A 20144-nucleotide genomic window follows, 5' to 3' on the forward strand; every position below is an offset into this window, starting at 1 on the left:
GATTCACAGCTCCAGGGTCCCAGGTTCGGTTCCCGGCTTGGGTCACTGTCTGTGCGGAGTCTGCACGTCCTCCCTGTGTTTGCGTGGGTTTCCTCCGGGTGCTCCGGTTTCCTCCCACAGTCCAAAGATGTGCGGGTTAGGTGGATTGGCCATGCTAAATTGCCCGGAGTATCCTAAAAAGTAAGGTTGGGGGGGGGGGGGGGGTTGTTGGGTTACGGGTATAGGGTGGATACGTGGGTTTGTGTAGGGTGATCATTGCTCGGCACAACATCGAGGGCCGAAGGGCCTGTTCTGTGCTGTACTGTTCTATGTTCTATTATCATTACAAATAAAGGCTGTGGTTAACCAGACCATTGAAAAACAAAGCACTGGGATTTATTTCAAAAGGAATGCAATTTAAATGCAGAGAAATTAAGTGTACCTTATCTATAGAACCTTGGTTAGACATTTGAAACACTGAACAGTTCTGATACCCACATAATATAGAGGATATAGGCACAATAGAGAAAGTTAAATATGGAATATTGTGTCTCCCTATTTGAGGAAGGCTGTGCTTGCTCTAGAGGGAGTGCAGCAAAGGTTTATAATAATAATAATCTTTATTATTGTCACAAGTAGGCTTCCATTATCACTGCAATGAAGTTACTGTGAAAAGCCCCTAGTCGCCACATTCCGGCGCCTGTTCGGGTACACAGAGGGAGAATTCAGAATGTCCAATTCACCCACCAAGCACGAGTTTTGGGACTTTGTTACTGAGTTGGATGATCAGCCGTGATCCTATTTTCTATTTTTCTTGAACCGCTGCAGTGCCTGAGGTGTAGGTGCACCCACTGTGCTGTTAGGGAGGGAGTTCCAGGATGTTGCCCCAGCGACAGTGAAGGAACGGCCGATATATTTCCCAGTCAGGGCGGGGAGTGACTTGGAGGGGAAACTGCAGGTGGCAATGGATTGAATAGGTGGGAGTACCTTTCTCAATGATAAAGACCTTTTAAGATTATGGAAAAGTTTGACTTATGGGAAAATAAAGGGGTGATGTTGTCAATTGTAGAGGGGAGACCAAAACCCTTTTATTAATAAATCCTGTCGGTAATTTGGCAGAAACCTCTTACCCAGAGAGTGGTGAGAATGTGGAATTTACAAACACAGGGAGTAACTGAATATATTTAAGGGGGAATCTCGATCAACATATGAGAAATGGAAGAATATGTTAATTGGGCGAGGCAACAAAAATGGGAGGAGTCTTGTGGAGAATAAACACGAACATGGATTCACAGCTCCAGGGTCCCAGGTTCGATTCCCGGCTGGGTCACTGTCTGTGTGGAGTCTGCACGTCCTCCCCCTGTGTGCGTGGGTTTCCTCCGGGTGCTCCGGTTTCCTCCCATAGTCCAAAGATGTGCGGGTTAGGTGGATTGGCCATGCTAAATTACCCGTAGTGTCCTAATAAAAGTAAGGTTAAGGGGGGGTTGTTGGGTTACGGGTATAGGGTGGATACGTGGGTTTGAGTAGGGTGATCATGGCTCGGCACAACATTGAGGGCCGAAGGGCCTGTTCTGTGCTGTACTGTTCTATGTTCTATGTTCTATGGACCAACTGAACTGACTGGCCTATTTCTGTGCTGTACCTATGATGCGATTACATACTGGATTATTTTTCGGATTATGAATGAGATTATTTATAGAATTATTAATTAGAGGTGTCAGCAATGGCTCAGTCCAGGCACTTGAGCAGACAAATAAAGTAAAATTACAATACAACGAATTGACGGCAGGAGGACCAATTTCAATGTGGCGAGAATGCACCTGGCCCAGGTAAACCTGAATCAAAGATTGACAGGCAAAGTTTAAGGCAGCAACTGGCTGCCTTTAAAGCGGAAATGATTTGGGTGCAGTCAAGATACGTTCCCACAAAAGGAAAATATCGGACTTTAAGGACGGAGCCCAGTGGTGACGAAAGGTATTGTGAGTAAGATGTAGCAGACAAGGGGGTGTATGGCTGATAATACACGTGAGAATCAGACTGAATACAAAAAGAGAGAAAATGCAAAAGTAAGTAAGAGAAGCAAGAGGAAGTGTGAGAAGAAACTGGCAGCCAAGATAAGAGGGAAACCAAAAGTCTCCCATTTACTATGGGCCAAAAAGGGTATTTATCCATGGAGGCTGCAGTGCAAACGAGTACTTTACACCTGTCCTGAAAAAGGTGCTGTCAAAGTCACAAAGAAAAAGGGTGTAATTGAGACACAGGATGGGCTAAATGGAGAAGAGAGAGATGTAGAAAGACTGCCTACACTTGAAATTGATAAGTTACCAGGACCAGATGCAATGCATTTGAGGATACTGAAGGAAATAAGGGTGGAAATTGTAGCCATAATCTTCCCATTCTCTATAGATACAGGAGTGGTTTCAGAGTATTGGAGAATTGTAATATTTTAAAAATCACTTCATGGAATTTTGGCATTGCTGGCTATATCAGCATCTATTGCTCATCCCTAATTTGGGGCAGCATGGTAGCACAGTGGTTGGCACTGTTGCTTCACAGCACCGGGACCCGGGTTCGATTCCCGGCTTGGGTCACTGTCTGTGCGGAGTCTGCACGTTCTCCCCGTGTCTGCGTGGGTTTCCTCCGGGTGCTCCGCATTCCTCCCACAAGTCCCGAAAGACGTGCTATTAGGTGAATTGGACATTCTGAATTTTCCCTCTGTGTAGCCGAACAGGCGCCGGAATGTGGCGACTAGGGGCTTTTCACAGTAACTTCATTGCAGTGTTAATGTAAGCTTGTGACAATAAAGATTATTATAAAAGCGATCTAGACCCCCCACAATTGTGTGAATCTGTATTCATTAAGCTTAGAACTCCACAATCTGTACAGTTCAGTTCAGCTTTAACAACACCATGTTTGCCCAAATAGACGGTGTTGCCATGGGATCCTCTCCAAACATCTTTGTTGGGCTCCATGATCTATCGCATACCCACCTTCAATGGTCAATGTACACGTTGTGATTCCTACAGTTCCACGCGCTATAAGATTGGCCTTATCGCCAACTTCGTAAATAGGGCCGGAGCCATTTGCTCATCGTGCAAGTTTGATGATGAAACAAGACATCAAAGACATCCTGTGATATAATGGCTGCCCTGTTTGGATGAATACGTGCAGTGAATCATGCAAGCTCATGAATGGGCTTAAGGCTGTGACATTTGGCAATGAAAAGTGCTTAGTCTACCCCAGATTACCCAGGAGGGTAAGGTATCTCAGGAATTTGAGCAACAGGTGAAGTTCGCGGTTCCACACTGCTACCATGTGGTACCAACACGAGTGATATTCGCCACTAACAGGATGCTGCAATCAAGCCAATAATATGTTCCGCCTATCACACAAATGAGCAATGTGGAAAGGAGCAGTCACCTTGTTGGCAGTTTTCTATAGGCCCCCCAATAGCAGCAGTGATGTGGAGGAACAGATTGGGAAACAGATTTTGGAAAGGTGCAGAAGTCACAGGGTAGTAGTCATGGGTGACTTCAACTTCCCAAATATTGAGTGGAAACTCTTTAGATCAATTGGATGGGGTGGTGTTTGTGCAGTGTGTCCAGGAAGCTTTTCTAACACAGTATATAGATTGCCCGACCAGAGGGGAGGCCATATTGGATTTGGTACTTGGTAATGAACCAGGGCAAGTGATAGATTTGTTAGTGGTGAGCATTTTGGAGATAGTGACCACAATTCTGTGACTTTCACGTTAGTAATGGAGAGGTCGAGGTGCGTGCAACAGGGCAAGGTTTACAATTGGGGGAAGGGCAAATACAATGCTGTCAGACAAGAATTGAAATGCATAAGTTGGGAACATAGGCTGTCAGGGAAGGACACAAGTGAAATGTGGAACTTGTTCAAGGAACAGGTACTACATATCTTTGATATGTATGTCCCTGTCAGGCAGGGAAGAGATGGTCAAGTGAGGGAACCATGGTTGACAAGAGAGGTTGAATGTCTTGTTAAGAGGAAGAAAGAGACTTATGTAAGGCTGAGGAAACAAGATTCAGACAGGGCGCTGGAGGGATACAAGATAGCCAGGAGGGAACTGAAGAAAGGGATTAGGAGAGCTAAGAGAGGGCATGAAAAATCTTTGGTGGGTAGGATCAAGGAAAACCCCAAGGCCTTTTACACATATTTAAGAAATATGAGAATGACTAGAGCGAGGGTAGGTCCGATCAAGGACAGTAGCGGGAGATTGTGTATTGAGTCTGAAGAGATAGGAGAGGTCTTGAACGAGTACTTTTCTTCAGTATTTACAAACAAGAGGGGCCATATTGTTGGAGAGGACAGTGTGAAACAGACTGGAAAGCTCGAGGAGATACTTGTTAGGAAGGAAGATTTGTTGGGCATTTTGAAAAACTTGAGGATAGACAAGCTTCCCCGGGCCTGACGGAATATATCCAAGGATTCTATGGGAAGCAAGAAATTAAATTGCAGAGCCGTTGGCAATGATCTTTTCGTCCTCACTGTCAACAGGGGTGGTACCAGGGGATTGGAGAGTGGCCAATGTCGTGCCCCTGTTCAAAAAAGGGAATAGGGATAACCCTGGGAATTACAGGCCAGTTAATCTTACTTCGGTGGTAGGCAAAGTAATGGAAAGGGTACTGAGGGATAGGATTTCTGAGCATCTGGAAAGACACTGCTTGATTAGGGATAGTCAGCACGGATTTGTGAGGGGTAGGTCTTGCCTTGCAAGTCTTATTGAATTCTTTGAGGAGGTGACTAAGCATGTGGATGAAGGTAAAGCAGTGGATGTAGTGTTAATGGATTTTAGTAAGGCATTTGATAAGGTTCCCCAAGGTAGGCTTATGCAGAAAGTAAGGAGGCATGGGATAGTGGGAAATTTGGCCAGTTAGATAACGAACTGGCTAACCAATAGAAGTCAGAGAGTGGTGGTGGATGGCAAATATTCAGCCTGGAGCCCAGTTACCAGTGGCGTACCGCAGGGATCAGTTCTGGGTCCTCTGCTGTTTGTGATTTTCATTAATGACTTGGATGAGGGAGTTGAAGGGTGGGTCAGTAAATTTGCAGATGATACGAAGATTGGTGGAGTTGTGAATAGTGGGGAGGGCTGTTGTCGGCTGCAAAGAGGCATAGATAGGATGCAGAGCTGGGCTGAGAAATGGCAGATGGAGTTTAACCCTGACAAGTGTGAGGTTGTGCATTTTGGAAGGACAAATATGAATGCAGGATGCAGGGAAGGGGCTGTTTAGCACACTGGGCTAAATTGCTGGCTTTGAAAGCAGACCAAGGCAGGCCAGCAGCACGGTTCAATTCCCGTACCAGCCTCCCCGAACAGGCGCCGGAATGTGGCGACTAGGGGCTTGTCACAGTAACTTCATTGAAGCTTACTCGTGACAATAAGCAATTTTCATGAATGCAGAATACAGGGTTAACGGTAGGGATCTTGGCAACGTGGAGGAACAGAAAGATCCTGGGGTCTATGTTCATAGATCTTTGAGAGTTGCCACTCAAGTGGATAGAGCTGTGAAGAAGGCCTATGGTGTGCTCGCGTTCATTAGCAGAGGGATTGAATTTAAGAGCCGTGAGGTGATGATGCAGCTGTACAAAACCTTGGTACGGCCACATTTGGAGTACTGTGTGCAGTTCTGGTTGCCTCATTTTAGGAAGGATGTGGAAGCTTTGGAAAAGGTGCAAAGGAGATTTACCAGGAAGTTGCCTGGAATGGGGAGTAGATCTTATGAGGAAAGGTTGAGGGTGCTAGGCCTTTTCTCATTAGAACGGAGAAGGATGAGGGGCGACTTGATAGAGGTTTATAAGATGATCAGGGGAATAGATAGAGTAGACAGTCAGAGACTTTTTCCCCAGGTGGAACAAACCATTACAAGGGGACATAAATTTAAGGTTTGGACGATATAGGGGTGATGTCAGAGGTAGGTTCTTTACCCAGAGAGTAGTGGGGGTATGGAATGCACTGCCTGTGGAAGTAGTTGAGTCAGAAACATTAGGGACCTTCAAGCGGCTATTGTATAGGTACATGGATTATGGTAGAATGATGGAGTGTAGATTAATTTGTTCTTAAGGGCAACACGGTAGCATTGTGGATAGCACAATTGCTTCACGGCTCCAGGGACTCAGGTTCGATTCTGGCTTGGGTCACTGTCTGTGCGGAGTCTGCACATCCTCCCTGTGTGTGCGTGGGTTTCCTCTGGGTGCTCCGGTTTCCTCCCACAGTCCAAAGATGTGCAGGTTGGGTGGATTGGCCATGATAAATTGCCCTTGGTGTCCAGAATTGCCCTTAGTGTTGGGTGGGGTTACTGGGTTATGGGGATAGGGTGGAGGTGTTGACCTCGGGTAGGATGCTCTTTCCAAGAGCTGGTGCAGACTCGATGGGCCGAGTGGCCTCCTTCTGCACTGTAAATTCTATGATAATCTATGATTAATCTAGGACAAAGGTTCGGCATAACATCGAGGGCCGAAGGGCCTGTTCTGTGCTGTATTTTTCGATGTTCTATGTTCTATGGTCTATGAAGTTCAGTGCCCACTTGATGCTCTGTCGGGGTTGGCTGTAAGTCGTACTGACAAATGGATCGTATAAAACACCACGTCCCAGGAATACGTGACAGACTATGCCCAACCAGTCCGTGCTTGCAAAATCTGAAACATCGTGCCCAACATCAGGTGTGACCCCTCGATTGAACACCATTTGTTAAATATTCCTCCGTGCGCTAAAAATTACACAAACAATCAATGTAAGATTGTCGGCCAGGCTCACAGTGTGGCACATTTATGTTCACTGGCAGCTACATGTATTAATACTCACAGCCCTGTATTTTGCAAACAGAACGAACATGTCGACGCATTGCGCCTTTTTCAGATAAATAATATAAGTGATTGCCCTGTGGTATGAACCAGCGAATGGCTATTGTTCGGACACCCTGGGCTAGTGCCCGGTCAATTCCAGCCCAACCTGCCCTTGAGTCACACCACAAGTGAATTAACCAATAATTCATATAAAAATACCCAAAGTCTTTGGCCCCTTGGCTGCCCAATAATTACAGTCACCAGGTTTGTAAATGGCAGCACAATTACTGTTTATTTATAACAGGAATAATGGTGAAATATGCAGCAGATAGTTGGTTAAATATTAATAAGTACCTAACCCCTATTTTAACTTGCCTCCCCACCCTCTATATACACACATACATACACACACACACACACAAGACAGACAAAAACAGAGGGGTGGAAAAAGGGGAAAAAACGTAAGTGAAAGAGAAAAGAGGCTTTGCTTCAGGTGATGGTTCTCAACATGCTTTCTTCACAATAATCATGTGGATTACAGTCTCTGGGCGGCAGCCCATACTGGTTTTCCTCCAGTTTTTTAAAGCAAGCAGATTCTCATCTTTCCTGGAGAAGAAGAGACTTTGTTTCCTCAAACCTTCCTTTCAGTTCACGGTTCATCTTCAGGGCCTCTATCTTTCAGGAAAGAGAGTTGGTCGGTTCTGCTTTTGCCTTTTGCTGGAGAGAGTTGGTCTGTTCTGCACCCAGCCTGTACATAGATTCACCCAGGCTTTCTGCCAGTTCAGAAATGCTGCCTGTCTGGAGGAAAATGGGGAGAAGAGAGAGAGTGGATCTTCTCTCTAAGCTGCCAGGAGTCAAACTGAAACCAAGTTGGAACCTTGTTCTGAAAACAGTCCAGTGAAATCAGATTTAATCAACAGCTGTTACCAGGCAGGGCACAACCTTTTCAGCCAATTCATTGTCCATCAGCCAAATCTATCACTGATGCCGGCCAATCTGCAGGCACCAGTCTAAATTAGCACATCCTTCTGTTTGAATTAAAGATACAGGCTGCTTTAAAGAGATATGTCCGTAAAGCATCCATGTAATGGCAAAAATAAAAGAAAGGGAAAATAAGGGAATAAACAGGAAGGAACCCTATACTGTGCCTTGACCAATCAGATTCTAGCTACCTGGTTTAAATTTCAAACAATGCTTGGCAGTTAACTGTTAGTCACCATTAACTGGTGCACTCTCCATGACAACGTCTCTGCCAATAAGAGTCCAATTGGCAACTAATCAGTACTCTCTTCTCATACAGTATGAGTTGTTGTTTCCCCAGACATTCTTTTATTTATTTATTTTTTTATTTTTTATAAATTTAGTGTACCCAATTCATTCTTTCCAATTAAGGGGTAATTTAGCGTGACCAATTCACCCACCCTGCACATCTTTGGGTTGTGGGGGTGAAACCCACGCAAACACGGGGAGAATGTGCAAACTCCACACAGAGCCGGGAGCGAACCTGGGACCTCGGCACCGTGAGGCAGCAGAGCTAACCACTGTGCCACCGTGCTGCCCGTTTCCCCAGACATTCTGATTGTTGTGATGAATGCATGAGGAAATGCTTTGACAAAATGTCAACAATTTGATTGGGTTTCTGATGGGACAACAGAGAGGGTTGATGGGGTAATGTTGTTAATGTGGTGTACATAGACTTCCAGAAGGTGTTTGATAAAGTGCCGCACAACAGACTTGTCAGCAAAGTTAAAACCCACAGAGTAAAATGAACCTCATGGATACAGAGTGGCTGGCTGATAACAAACAGGGAATAATGAAAAGGAGAATTACTGCGGATGCTGGAAATCTAAATTAAAAACAGAAAATGCTGGAAATACTCAGTGGGTCAGGCAGCATCTGTGTTGAAAAACAGAATTAACGTTTCGGGCCTGTGACCTTTCGTCAGGTGAACAGTTATTTTTCAGACTGGAGGGGTTTATACGTTTAGAATTCCCCAGGGGTTGGTATTGGAACTGCATTAATCTATATTAATGACCCAGACCTGGGTGTACAGAATACAATTTCAAAATTTGCAAATTAAATGTTTTTCCTTTTATAACTTTACAGTAGTCAATTACCTTTTTTGGGTTGTGGGGGTGAGACCCACTCAGACATGGGGAGAATGTGCAAACCCCACACGGACAGTGACCCGGGGCCGGGATCGAATCCGGGCCCTTGGCACTGTGAAGCAGCAGTGCTAACCACTGTGCCACCCTGCCGCCCTGAAAATTTGCAAATTATACAAAACGTGCAAATCCTGTGAACTATGAAGTTTGTGATAGACTTCAAGAGGACAGACTCGAGATAGGCGAATGGATGGAGACGTGCCAATGAAATTTAATACAGAAAAGCGAGACTTGGTACATTGTTTTACTGCGGCACGGTAGCACAGTGGTTAGCACTGTTGCTTTACAGCGCCAGGGACCCAGGTTCGATTCCCGGCTTGGGTCACTGTCTGTGCGGAGTCTGCACGTTCTCCCTGTGTCTGCGTGGGTTTCCTCCGGGTGCTCCGGTTCCCTCCGGGTGCTCGTGAAGTCCCGTGAGACGTCAGAACTCAGCCCAAAATGGACGGGATCAAATGACGCTCGCAGACGTAGGTGGTAAACCTACTTATGACCTACTCACCCGGGATCCAATGGCCTCCATCGATTCTCCGGCTGCCCCAGAGAGGCTGCAGCTGGGCACCGATCAGTGTTGGTCCACACAAACGTGGACCAGGCGGAACGGCACCCGGGATCTCCCAGGCCCTCCCCCTATGTGGCCAGGGTCAGTGCAGGATGGAATACAGGAACCTTGGTACCACCACCCTGGCAATGCCAAGCTGGCAGGAGCGCTGCCTGGGTTCCCAGGTAGCAGTGCCAAGGGTCAGGGGCTGTGCCCATGAAATGAGGGCAGAGGGGGGGGTTGAAGGGTGGGGGAGTGCAGGGAGAAGTAGGGGCCCCCGGCAGTTTGGATTGGTGGTGGTCCAGAAAGGGACGGGGTGCTATAGGTGGATTGGGGGTGCCTGAAGTTGGGGGGCTCCGATCCCCTTGGAGACCCCAACAAGTGCCGTTCTGTCTGCTCCCTGTTTGTGGAGAGCCTACCAAACAGCACTCACCCGAGATCTCCGAGGCAAAGGGATTGAATCCCAAAGCCTCAGGTACCTCGAGGATCTGCACATTAGAGTGAAGCTTACTGCCTTGCTCTAATATGCAGATTTGCTGAAAACTGATCCCGCCCATTATGGGCTGGATTCTCCTCGCAACGTCTCTCAAGATTGCGTTGAATCTCCCGAGGCGTTGCGAGCCGGGTAGATCCCGGGAGCGAGTCTCGCGGCTTTCACCTGCTACACTGCGCCGCAGCGAGATGCTTTTCCAGCGCAATGTGACGGGAGGATCCCGCCCTCTGTGTCATTCTGAAAAACCCGCCGCAAATTAACTGAGAAATGTTTTTTTAAAATTTAGAGTACCCAATTAATTTTTCCCAATTAAGGGGCAATTTAGCGTGGCCAATCCACCTAACCAGCACATCTTTGTGTTGTGGGGGCGAAACCCACGCAGACACGGGGAGAATGTGCAAACTCCACACGGACAGTGACCCAGAGCCGGGATCGAACCTGGGACCTCAGCGCCGTGAGGCAGCAGTGCTAACCACTGCGCCACCGTGCTGCCAACTTAGAAATGTTTTGGGAGAATTGTGCCCATTGACATGGGGTGAAGCATACGGAATATAGGTTTATACCTGACCACGCTCCGCACTGGGTGGATTTGAGGTCGTGCAGGGAGCGCTCAGCGGCCACAGTGCAGGGTGGATGTGAGGTTATTGGCCGATAAGGGGATTTGCGAGAGGGTGAGGGTGACCATCCGAAATTATGTGGAAGAGGATAAGAGGGAGGAGGTGTCTGCCTCCAGGCTGTGGGAGGGGCTGGAAGCGGTGGTAAGGGGGGAACTTGTAACGATCCAGGCGCACAGGGAGAGGGTGGAGTGGCTGGGATGTTGAGGTTGGTGGAGAACATTCTGAGGGTGGATCGGAGATATTTGGTGGCACCGGAGGAGGTGTTACTGAAGGAGAGGCAGAGGCTCCGGATGGGCCGGTGTCCATGGGAAAGGCAGTGGGATAGTTGTGCAGAGCCAGTGGGGCGGTTTCTGAGTACAGGGAAAACATGAGCCCCAGTTGAGGAAGCAGGAGGTGGCGGGGGAGATGGGGAGGGTGAGACACGCGAGGGGCACGGAGAGACGCGAGGGACACGGCTGTATCGGAGCCGAGGGGGTTGTGGGGGGGGGGGGGGGGGGTGAATAGGGTTTTTCAGGCTTTTTACCAAAGGTGGTAAAACTCGGAGCCTCCGGTGGGGGATGGAGGGATGAGACGGTTTTTGGATGGCTTGGATTTCTCGAGGGTTGAGGAGGCGACGGTGCAGGGACTGCACTCCCGGATGGGGCTGGGGGAGGTGATGGACTGTGTGGGGTGGATGCAGGCGGGGAAGGTCCCGGGTCCGGATGGATTCCCAGTCGGGGTTTGAGCTGGAGCTAGGGCCCCGGATGGGGCTGGGGGAGGTGATGGACTGTGTGGGGTGGATGCAGGCGGGGAAGGTCCCGGGTCCGGATGGATTCCCAGTCGGGGTTTGAGCTGGAGCTGGGGACCCGGATAGTTGAGATGTTTAATGTATCGATGGTGAGGGGCGAGTTATCCTCCGTGCTGTCTCGGGCCTCGATATCGCTCATTTTAAAGAAGGACTAGGACCCGGAGCAGTGTGGACCATACCACCCGATCTGACTGTTGAATGTCGATGCGATGGTGTTGGTGAAGGAGCTGGCGACGCAGTTAGAGGGTTGTGCATTGGGGGTGATAGGGGAGGACCAGACAGGGTTTGTGAAGGGGCAGCAGCTGTTGGAGAATGGACGGAGGTTGCCTAATGTTATTATGATGCCCTCGGAGCGCCGAGAATTGGAAGTGGTGGCGGCGATAGGCGCAGAGAAGGTGTTCGGCAGGAACGAATGGACGCATTTGTTGGAGGTGTTGGGGTGGTTCAGGTTAGGGCAGGGGTTTGTGGGTTGGGTTCGGATGCTGTATAAGGTGAACAAGGTCACCTCTGATTATTATGGGTTACATCGGGGACCGAGGCAGGAGTCTCCGTGCTCTCCTGTGCTGTTAACCCTGATGATTGAGCCATTGGCAAAGCCACTTAAGGGTTTGAGGGGGTGGAGGGGTAGTGAGTGGGGTTGAGGGGGTCGGGCACTGGAGTTTCTTTATGTGCAGGCGACCTCCTGTTGTATATTGTCGACCCGGTTTGGGGCTTTGATAGGATCATGGGGATTTTGGGGGAGTTTGGCTGTCCTTCGGGTTACAAGCTGAATATGGGGAAAAGCGGAGCGTTCCCAATTAATGCACGGGGGCGGGAGAGGAGGCTGGGGGAATTGTTGTTTCGGGTGGTGAAGGTGAGTTTTCGCTAACTTGGGATACGGGTGGGGTGGAGTTTGCCCAGCTGCACAGGCTGAACCTGGCACAGTTGGTGGGGGCAATGAAGGTGGAATGTAAGAGGTGGCACGTGCTGCCGTTGTCTCTGGTGGGTCGGGTAGACAGTGAAGATGATGGCGCTGCCGAAGCTTTTGCTTGTATTCCAGAACCTCCCGATTATTGTTCCCAAGTCCTTTTTTAGGAAGGTTATTGGGATGATTTTAAGGTATGTTTGGCGGGGAAGGGTGTTCTTGGCGATAGAGCAATTCGACGGGGGGTGGGGGGGGGGGGGTTAATGTTGACGAGCTTGTTAAATTGCTACTGCACAGCAAATATTGCAATGGTTCGGAAATGGGCAGTGAAGGAACGGTCGGTTTGGGGGGGGGGGGGGGGGGGGGGGGAGTTCTCGTGTAAGGGACCAGTTTGAGGGCGCTGTTATTGGCGCCCCTTCCGCACTCGCTGGTCAGATACCCCAGCTATCTGGTGGTGGTATCAACACTGAGCGTCTGGAACCAACGCCGGCAGCACTTTGGACTGGAAGGCTGGTCGCTATGGGGCTGATTTGCGACAATCACAGGTTTGCGCCAGAGGGGTTGGGTGTGAGGCTCCGGGGGTGACAGCAGGCGGGGATAGAATGCTTTCGGGATTTATTTGTCAGAGAGAAGTTTGCTGACCTGGATCAGCTGGAGGGGGATTAGGTTCGGTGTCTGTGGGTCAGAGACTTTATGAGGAAGAAGTTGCCACACGGCCGCCCCGGTACTGCAGGATAGGCTTCTCTCCAAGGATGAATTTGGGGACATATATGGGGAGGTGATGAAGAGGGAGTGTGCTTCCATGCAGGAGGTCAGGCACAAGTGGGCGGAGGAGTTGGGAGGGGTGTTGTGGTCAGAGTGTGGAGGGAAGTTCTATGGAGGGTGAATGTCTCCTCGTTGTGTACTAGACTAAGTCTCCAATTTAAAGTGGTGCTCAGGGCCCACATGACGGTGTCCGTTTGAGTCGGTTCTTTCGTCAGAGATTGACCAGGTTGGGATTGTTCTCACTGGAGTTCAGAGAATGAGTGGGAATCTCATAAAATTCCAGCAGGACTGGACAGGGTAGATGCAGGGAAGATGTTCCCAATGATGGGTGTGTCCAGAAGCAGGGGTCACCGCCTGAGGATTCAGGGTAAACCATTTTGGACAGAGATAAGGAGACATTCCTTCACACAGAGTGGTGAGCCTGTGGAATTCATTACCACAGGAAGTAGTTGATGCTAAAACTTTGAATATATTGACGAGGCGGCTGGATGTAGCACTTGGGGAGAATGGGATCAAAGGCTATGGGGAGAAAGCAGGATTAGGCTATTGAGTTGGATGATCAGCCATGATGGTGATGAATGGCGGAGCAGGCTCGAAGGGCCAAGAGGCTTCCTGCTCCTATCTTCTATGTATATATATTTCCGGGGGTGGGGGATAGGTGTGGGTGGTGTATGTGGGGGGTGGGGGATAGGTGTGGGTGGTGTATGTGGGGGGTGGGGGATAGGTGTGGGTGGTGTATGTGGGGGGTGGGGGATAGGTGTGGGTGGTGTATGTGGGGGGTGGGGGATAGGTGTGGGTGGTGTATGTGGGGGGTGGGGCAACAAATGATGTGCATATGTATTGGCATGTCCGAGGTTGTGGGAGTTTGGAAGGGATTTTCGAGTGTAATGTCAAAGATTTTGGGGGTAGGAGGTAGCTCCGAGTCCGGAGGTGGTGATATATGTTGGGGCTGGTTTAGCACAGTGAACAAAGAACAAAGAACAAAGAAAAGTACAGCACAGGAACAGGCCCTTCGGCCCTCCAAGCCCGTGGCGACCATACTACCAACAGCAAAGGTCCCAGCACTGATCCCTGCGGAACACCACTAGTCACAGCCCTCCAATCAGAAAAGCACCCTTCCATTGCTACTCTCTGCCTTCTATGACCTAGCCAGTTCTGTATCTATCTTGCCAGCTCACCCCTGATCCTGTGTGGCTTCACCTTATGTGCCATTCTACCATGAGGGTCCTTGTCAAAGGCCTTACTGAAGTCCATATAGACAACATCCACTGCCCTACCTGCATCAATCATCTTTGTGACCTCTTCAAAAAGCTCTATCAAGTTAGTGAGACACGACCTCCCCTTCACAAAACCATGCTGCCTCTCGCTAATACGACCCCTTGCTTCCAAATGGGAGTAGATCCTGTCTTGAAGAATTCTCCAGTAATTTCCCTACCACTGACTGAAGGCTCACCGGCCTGTAGTTCCCTGGATTATCCTTGCTACCCTTCTTAAATAAAGGAACAACATTGGCTATTCTCCAGTCCTCCGGGACATCACCTGAAGACAGTGAGGATCCAAAGATTTCTGTCAAGGCCTCAGCAATTTCCTCTCTTGCCTCCTTCAGTATTCTGGGGTAGATCCCATCAGGCCCTGGGGACTTATCTACCTTAATATTTTTCAAGACGCCCAACACCTTGTCTTTTTGGATCTCAATGTGGCCCAGGCTATCTACACACCCTTCTCCAGACTCAACATCCACCAATTCCTTCTCTTTGGTGAATACTGATGCAAAGTATTCATTTAGTACCTCGCCCCTTTCCTCTGGCTCCACACATAGATTCCCTTGCCTATCCTTCAGTGGGCCAACCCTTTCCCTGGCTACCCTCTTGCTTTTTATGTACGTGTAAAAAGCCTTGGGATTTTCCTTAACCCTATTTGCCAATGACTTTTCGTGACCCCTTCTAGCCTTCCTGACACCTTGCTTAAGTTCCTTCCTACTTTCCTTATCTAAGGATCCCGAAATTTGCCATATTTATCCTTCTTCCTCACAGGAACATGCCGGTCCTGAATTCCTTTCAACTGACATTTGAAAGCTTCCCACATGTCAGATGTTGATTTACCCTCAAGCATCTGCCCCCAATCTAGGATCTTCAGTTCCCGTCTAATATTGTTATAATTAGCCTTCCCCCAATTTAGCACATTCACCCTAGGACCACTCTTATCCTTGTCCACCACCACTTTGAAACTGACTGAATTGTGGTCACTGTTCCCGAAATGGTCCCCTACTGAAACGTCTACTACCTGGCCGGGCTCATTCCCCAATACCAGATCCAGTACAGCCCCTTCCCTAGTTGGACTGTCTACATATTGTTTTAGGAATCCCTCCTGGATGCCCCTTACAAATTCTGCCCCGTCTAAGTCCCTAGCACTAAGTGAGTCCCAGTCAATATTGGGGAAGTTGAAGTCTCCCAACACAACAACCTTGTTTTTACAATTTTCCAAAATCTGTGTACCTATCTGCTCCTCTATCTCCCGCTGGCTGTTGGGAGGCCTGTAGTAAATCCCCAACTAAGACAGCTAAGCGGGCTGAGACAGCTGGCTTGTAATGCAGAACAAGACCAGCAACGCGGGTTCAAGTCCCTGAACAGGCACCAATATGTGGCGACTAGGGGTTTTTCACAGTAACTTCATTGAAGCCTACTTGTGACAAGAAGTGATTAGTATTATTATTTGGAGTGTTGGAGATCCGGGAGTGCAGGTGGGAAGAGAGGTTGACGTGTTGCCCTCTGCTGCCCTGATATCCCGGAGATGGATTGTGTTTCGCTGGCGGGACCCGGAGCCGCTGAAGGTGGGGGTGTGGGAGAGCGATTTAGCAGAGTGTCTGCATTTGGAAAGGGTGGGGGGGGGGTGCGGGTTCACCTCGAGGTGGAAGCTGTTTATTGTTGAGGCGTATTGAGTCATCAGTACGCCTTTTTTGTTTGGATGGGGGAAGGGGAGGTTGGAAAAGGGAGGGGGGTGGCGGGGAGGGGGGTGAGTGAGGAGTGTTGGTTGGGGGTGGGCTGGGAGGGTGGGGTTTGTTTTCTGTTCCGCGGTTGGCTTTTGTATTTTTGTGATTATGCGTATATTTAAAATGCCTTCAATCATTCTTTTAAATGAATATTCAGTGACTAGTCATCATAGAATCCCGACAGTGCAGAAGGAGGCCATTCAGCCCATCGAGTCCTCCACTGCCATCTGTGGAAGGGGATTCCACAGGGTCAGCGCACATTGAGTGATGTTGCTGATCATTGATGAGCATCAGTGGGAAATTCTGATTGTGAAATCTGTACATTTGACTCTTGCTCTGAGCTTGGCATATTGGATGGTACAGTGTAGCAGGAGCTTTACTCTCTGCCCAACGTATGTTGACCCTACTCTGGGTGTATTTGATGTTAACCCAGTTTCCAAACATTGTCATTTGGTAAACCCTCGCCCCTGCTCCCGGGATGTTTTATCTCTGGAATCCGGACGTTTCTTTGCTTCCCGCCGGCAGCGCCCCCCCTTCCCGCAGGTTTTCCGGCAGGGTGGTGTGGCTTCATTGGGAATTGACAGTGACGGCAGCAGAAAACCCCTCCCTTTGTTCATTCACGGGATGTGGGCTTCACTGGAGAGGCCATCATTATTGCCCATCCCCAATTTCCCTTCAGAAGGTGGGGGTGAGCTGCCTTCTTGAACCGCTGCAGTCCCTGAGGTGTAGGTACACCCACAGTGCTGTTAGGGAGGGAGTTCCTGGATCTTGACCCAGTGCCAGTGAAGGTACGGCGGATATATTTCCATGTCAGGGTGGGGAGTGACTTGGAGGGGAACCTCCAGCACGGTAGCACAGTGGTTAGCTCCAGGTTCGATTCCCGGCTGGGTCACTGTCTGTGTGGAGTCTGCACGTTCTCCCCGTGTCTGCGTGGGTTTCCTCCGGGTGCTCCGGTTTCCTCCCACAGTCCAAAGGTGTGCAGGCGAGATGGATTGGCCATGATAAATTGCCCTCAGCGCCCAAATGGGGTTACGGGGATTAAGGGCTGTTACTCTGACCACACCTCTGGAATTCGGATCTTTTGTCTATGATTGACCCAAGGCTGTGATGAGGTCAGGAACTGAGTGACCCTGACAGACCACAAACTGAGCCTCAGTGAGAATCAGTGACTGACTGTGGCAGTTTAGCACTGCTGCCTAACAGTGCCAGGGACCTGGGTGACTGTGTAGAGTTTCACGTTCTCCCCGTGTCTACGGATGCTCCGGATTCCTCCCACAGCTGAGGCGGGATTGGGCATGTTCAGTTGCCCCTTGGTGTCCAAAGTTGCTAAGGATACATTAAGGGGTTATCGGGGTAGGGCGGGGGAGTAGGCCTAGGGAGGGTGCTCTTTCAGAGGGTCGGTGCAAACTCGATGGGCTGAATGGCCTCCTTCTGCAATATAGGAATTCTGTATTCTACATTCTAAATCTAATAGGGATTTCGGGAGAAATTGCTGTATCCAGAGAGTGGTGGGGATGTGGAAGTCGCCCCCACAGGGAGTGGTTGGGACAAATAGGGAGATAGTCCCAAGGGGAGGGAACATGAGGGAGAAAAGAATAAAGGGCCATGTTGCTATGAGATGAAGAGTGTGGGAGGAAACGTTGTGGAGTATGAACATCAGCACGGACCCATCTGGGCCAGGTGGACTCTTTCTGTGTTTTGTGTATTTGCAGAATAAGTCGGTGGGACTGTTTTATGTTGTTCCAGAAAACTTCAAAGAAAGACAGTGTTTTGGTGGGGGGGGGGAGGGGAGGTGTAGGGGCATTTAGCAATAAAATATAGTCTATATTTGGAAACCACTTCATATATTAAGTATTGATTTAAGTTGCCTGCGGTAAGTAGTGCAGGCACCTAATGGGTTATATTCCCTATGAAACATCTTGTTTCACATAACACCTGTACTCCAGGGCTGTCTTATTACATTTCACCTTGAGTCAAGGTCTGCTTTTATTGAGCAAGGTTTCTGCGAGGGGTGTGGGATGGGGACAGTTGAACTTGCTTCGACTTTAAAAAGAGAGTCTTGCATTTATATAGTACCTCTCACAGCCTCTAGATGTCTCAAAACATTTTACAATGGATATAGCTCCTCTCAAGTGTAACAATTATAATGTAGCAAAGACGGCAGAGAATTGGGCACAGCAGGATCACGCAAACCGCAGGATAACAACCAGATAATCTGATCACACCGCACTCTGGGGTAGTAAATTCCACAGATTCCCCACCCTTTGAGAGAAGTAATTTCTCCTCATCTCTGATTTAAATCTGCCGCCCCTTATCCTCAGACTATGACCTCTGGTTCTAGAATGCCCCATAAGAGGAAACATCCGCTCCATGTCTACTTTCTCCATGCCTTTTATCATCTTATGAACCTCAATTAGATCCCATCTCATTCTTCTAAACTCCAGAGTGTATCGGCCTAAACTGCTCAATCTGTCTTCACACAGCAAACCCCTCATCGCTGGAATCAATCGAGTGAACCGCCTCCGAACTGCCCCCAATGCAACATCACCTCTCCTCAAATAAGGGTAACAAAACTGTGCACAATCCTCCAGGTGCGGTCTCACCATTGCTGTATACAGTCGCAGCAACACTTCCCTACTTTTATACTCTATCCCTTCAGCTATAAAGGCCAAAATTCCATTTGCCTTCCTTATTACCTGCTGTACCTGCATGTTTGTTTTCTGTAATTCATGCTCGAGGACACCCTCGGTGTCCCTTTGATCCCTCTGCACTGAAGCACTCTGAGGTTTCTCTCCATTTGGGTGTAAGAAGTTGCCTTTCCATTTTACCGACCAAAATGGAAACCTCCGTGCTCAATTCCATCAGCCAGATTTTGGACGTGAACTATCGATACCCATTTGTAAATGTCTTATTTCTTCATTGCAACTTACTATCCCACCTATTTAGTCTCAACTGCACGTTTGGCTATAGAACCTTCTATCCCTGTATTCAAGTCATTAATATAGATTGTAAATAGTTGGGGCTTGCGAAGTGAATCTTGTGGCACCCCACTAGTTACATCTTGCCATCCAGAAATAGACCCATTTACCCCAACTCTGCGTCTGTCAGTTGGCCAGTCTTCTATCCACGCTAATGAATTACCCACAATGTCACGTGATCTTACCTTGTGTGTTAACTTTTTGTGCGGCACCTTATGAAATTCCTCCTGCAAGACTACAGGACCCCCATTATCCACTTGTTGCATCTTAAAAGTCAAACATGATTTCCCCTTCATATAACCATGTTGACTCTGATGGATGCTTTCTGACTTTCCAAATGTCGCATTACTATTTTCTTAACAGTGGATTCTAACAATTTACCAATGACAGATGTTAAATGAACTGGTCTATAGTTTCCTACTTTCTGCCTCCCTTCATTTTTGAATAATGGTGTTACAATAGCATTTCTTAAATCCACTGGAACTTTTCCCACATCCAGGGTAATTTGGAATTTTATAACCCATGGATGCACTGTCTGCGCTGCCACTTTCTTTAACACTCTAGGATGTAGGTCTCCAGGCCCTGGGGACTTGTCTGCCCTCAATTCCAATCATTTGCTCTTTACGTTTCCCCTATTGATGATGATTGTTCTAAGTTCCGCCCTTTCTATTACCTCTGTATTACCTGTTACTATTGGAATGGTACGAGTGTCCTCCACTGTGAAAAGTGTGGCAACGTATTAATGCAGCATCTCTGCCATTTCTGTGTTCCCCACAATTAACTCCCCAGTCACGTCCACCAAAGGACCAACATTCACTTTAGCCACTTTAGGGGCCTCACGGTAGCATGGTGGTTAGCATCAATGCTTCACAGCTCCAGGGTCCCAGGTTCGATTCCCGGCTGGGTCACTGTCTGTGTGGAGTCTGCACGTCCTCCCCGTGTGTGCGTGGGTTTCCTCCGGGTGCTCCGGTTTCCTCCCACAGTCCAAAGATGTGCGGGTTAGGTGGATTGGCCATGCTAAATTGCCCGTAGTGTGAAGGTTAATGGGGGGATTGTTGGGTTAGGGGTATGTGGGTTTAAGTGGGGTGATCATTGCTCGGCACAACATCGAGGGCTGAA

The 20144-nt window shown here is 48.6% G+C and overlaps 1 protein-coding gene across 2 annotated transcripts in view; it reads left to right on the top strand.

The window, feature by feature from the left end:
• The first annotated feature begins 1760 nt into the window (after positions 1-1760).
• Positions 1761-20144, top strand: part of LOC119971061 (BTB/POZ domain-containing protein kctd15-like) — a 71343-nt gene continuing 52959 nt past the window's right edge. The window contains exon 1 of one of the 2 annotated variants that reach the window (XM_038806196.1): positions 1761-1808. In XM_038806196.1, coding sequence (XP_038662124.1) covers positions 1794-1808 — 15 coding nt within the window. In that variant the 5' untranslated portion in view covers positions 1761-1793. Of the gene's footprint in view, positions 1809-1855; positions 1954-20144 lie in introns of those variants that run through there. The other variant, XM_038806197.1, reaches the window with a different exon arrangement.

This window comes from Scyliorhinus canicula, chromosome 9, assembly GCF_902713615.1.
Source record: "Scyliorhinus canicula chromosome 9, sScyCan1.1, whole genome shotgun sequence".
Classification (NCBI taxonomy): Eukaryota; Metazoa; Chordata; class Chondrichthyes; order Carcharhiniformes; family Scyliorhinidae; genus Scyliorhinus; species Scyliorhinus canicula.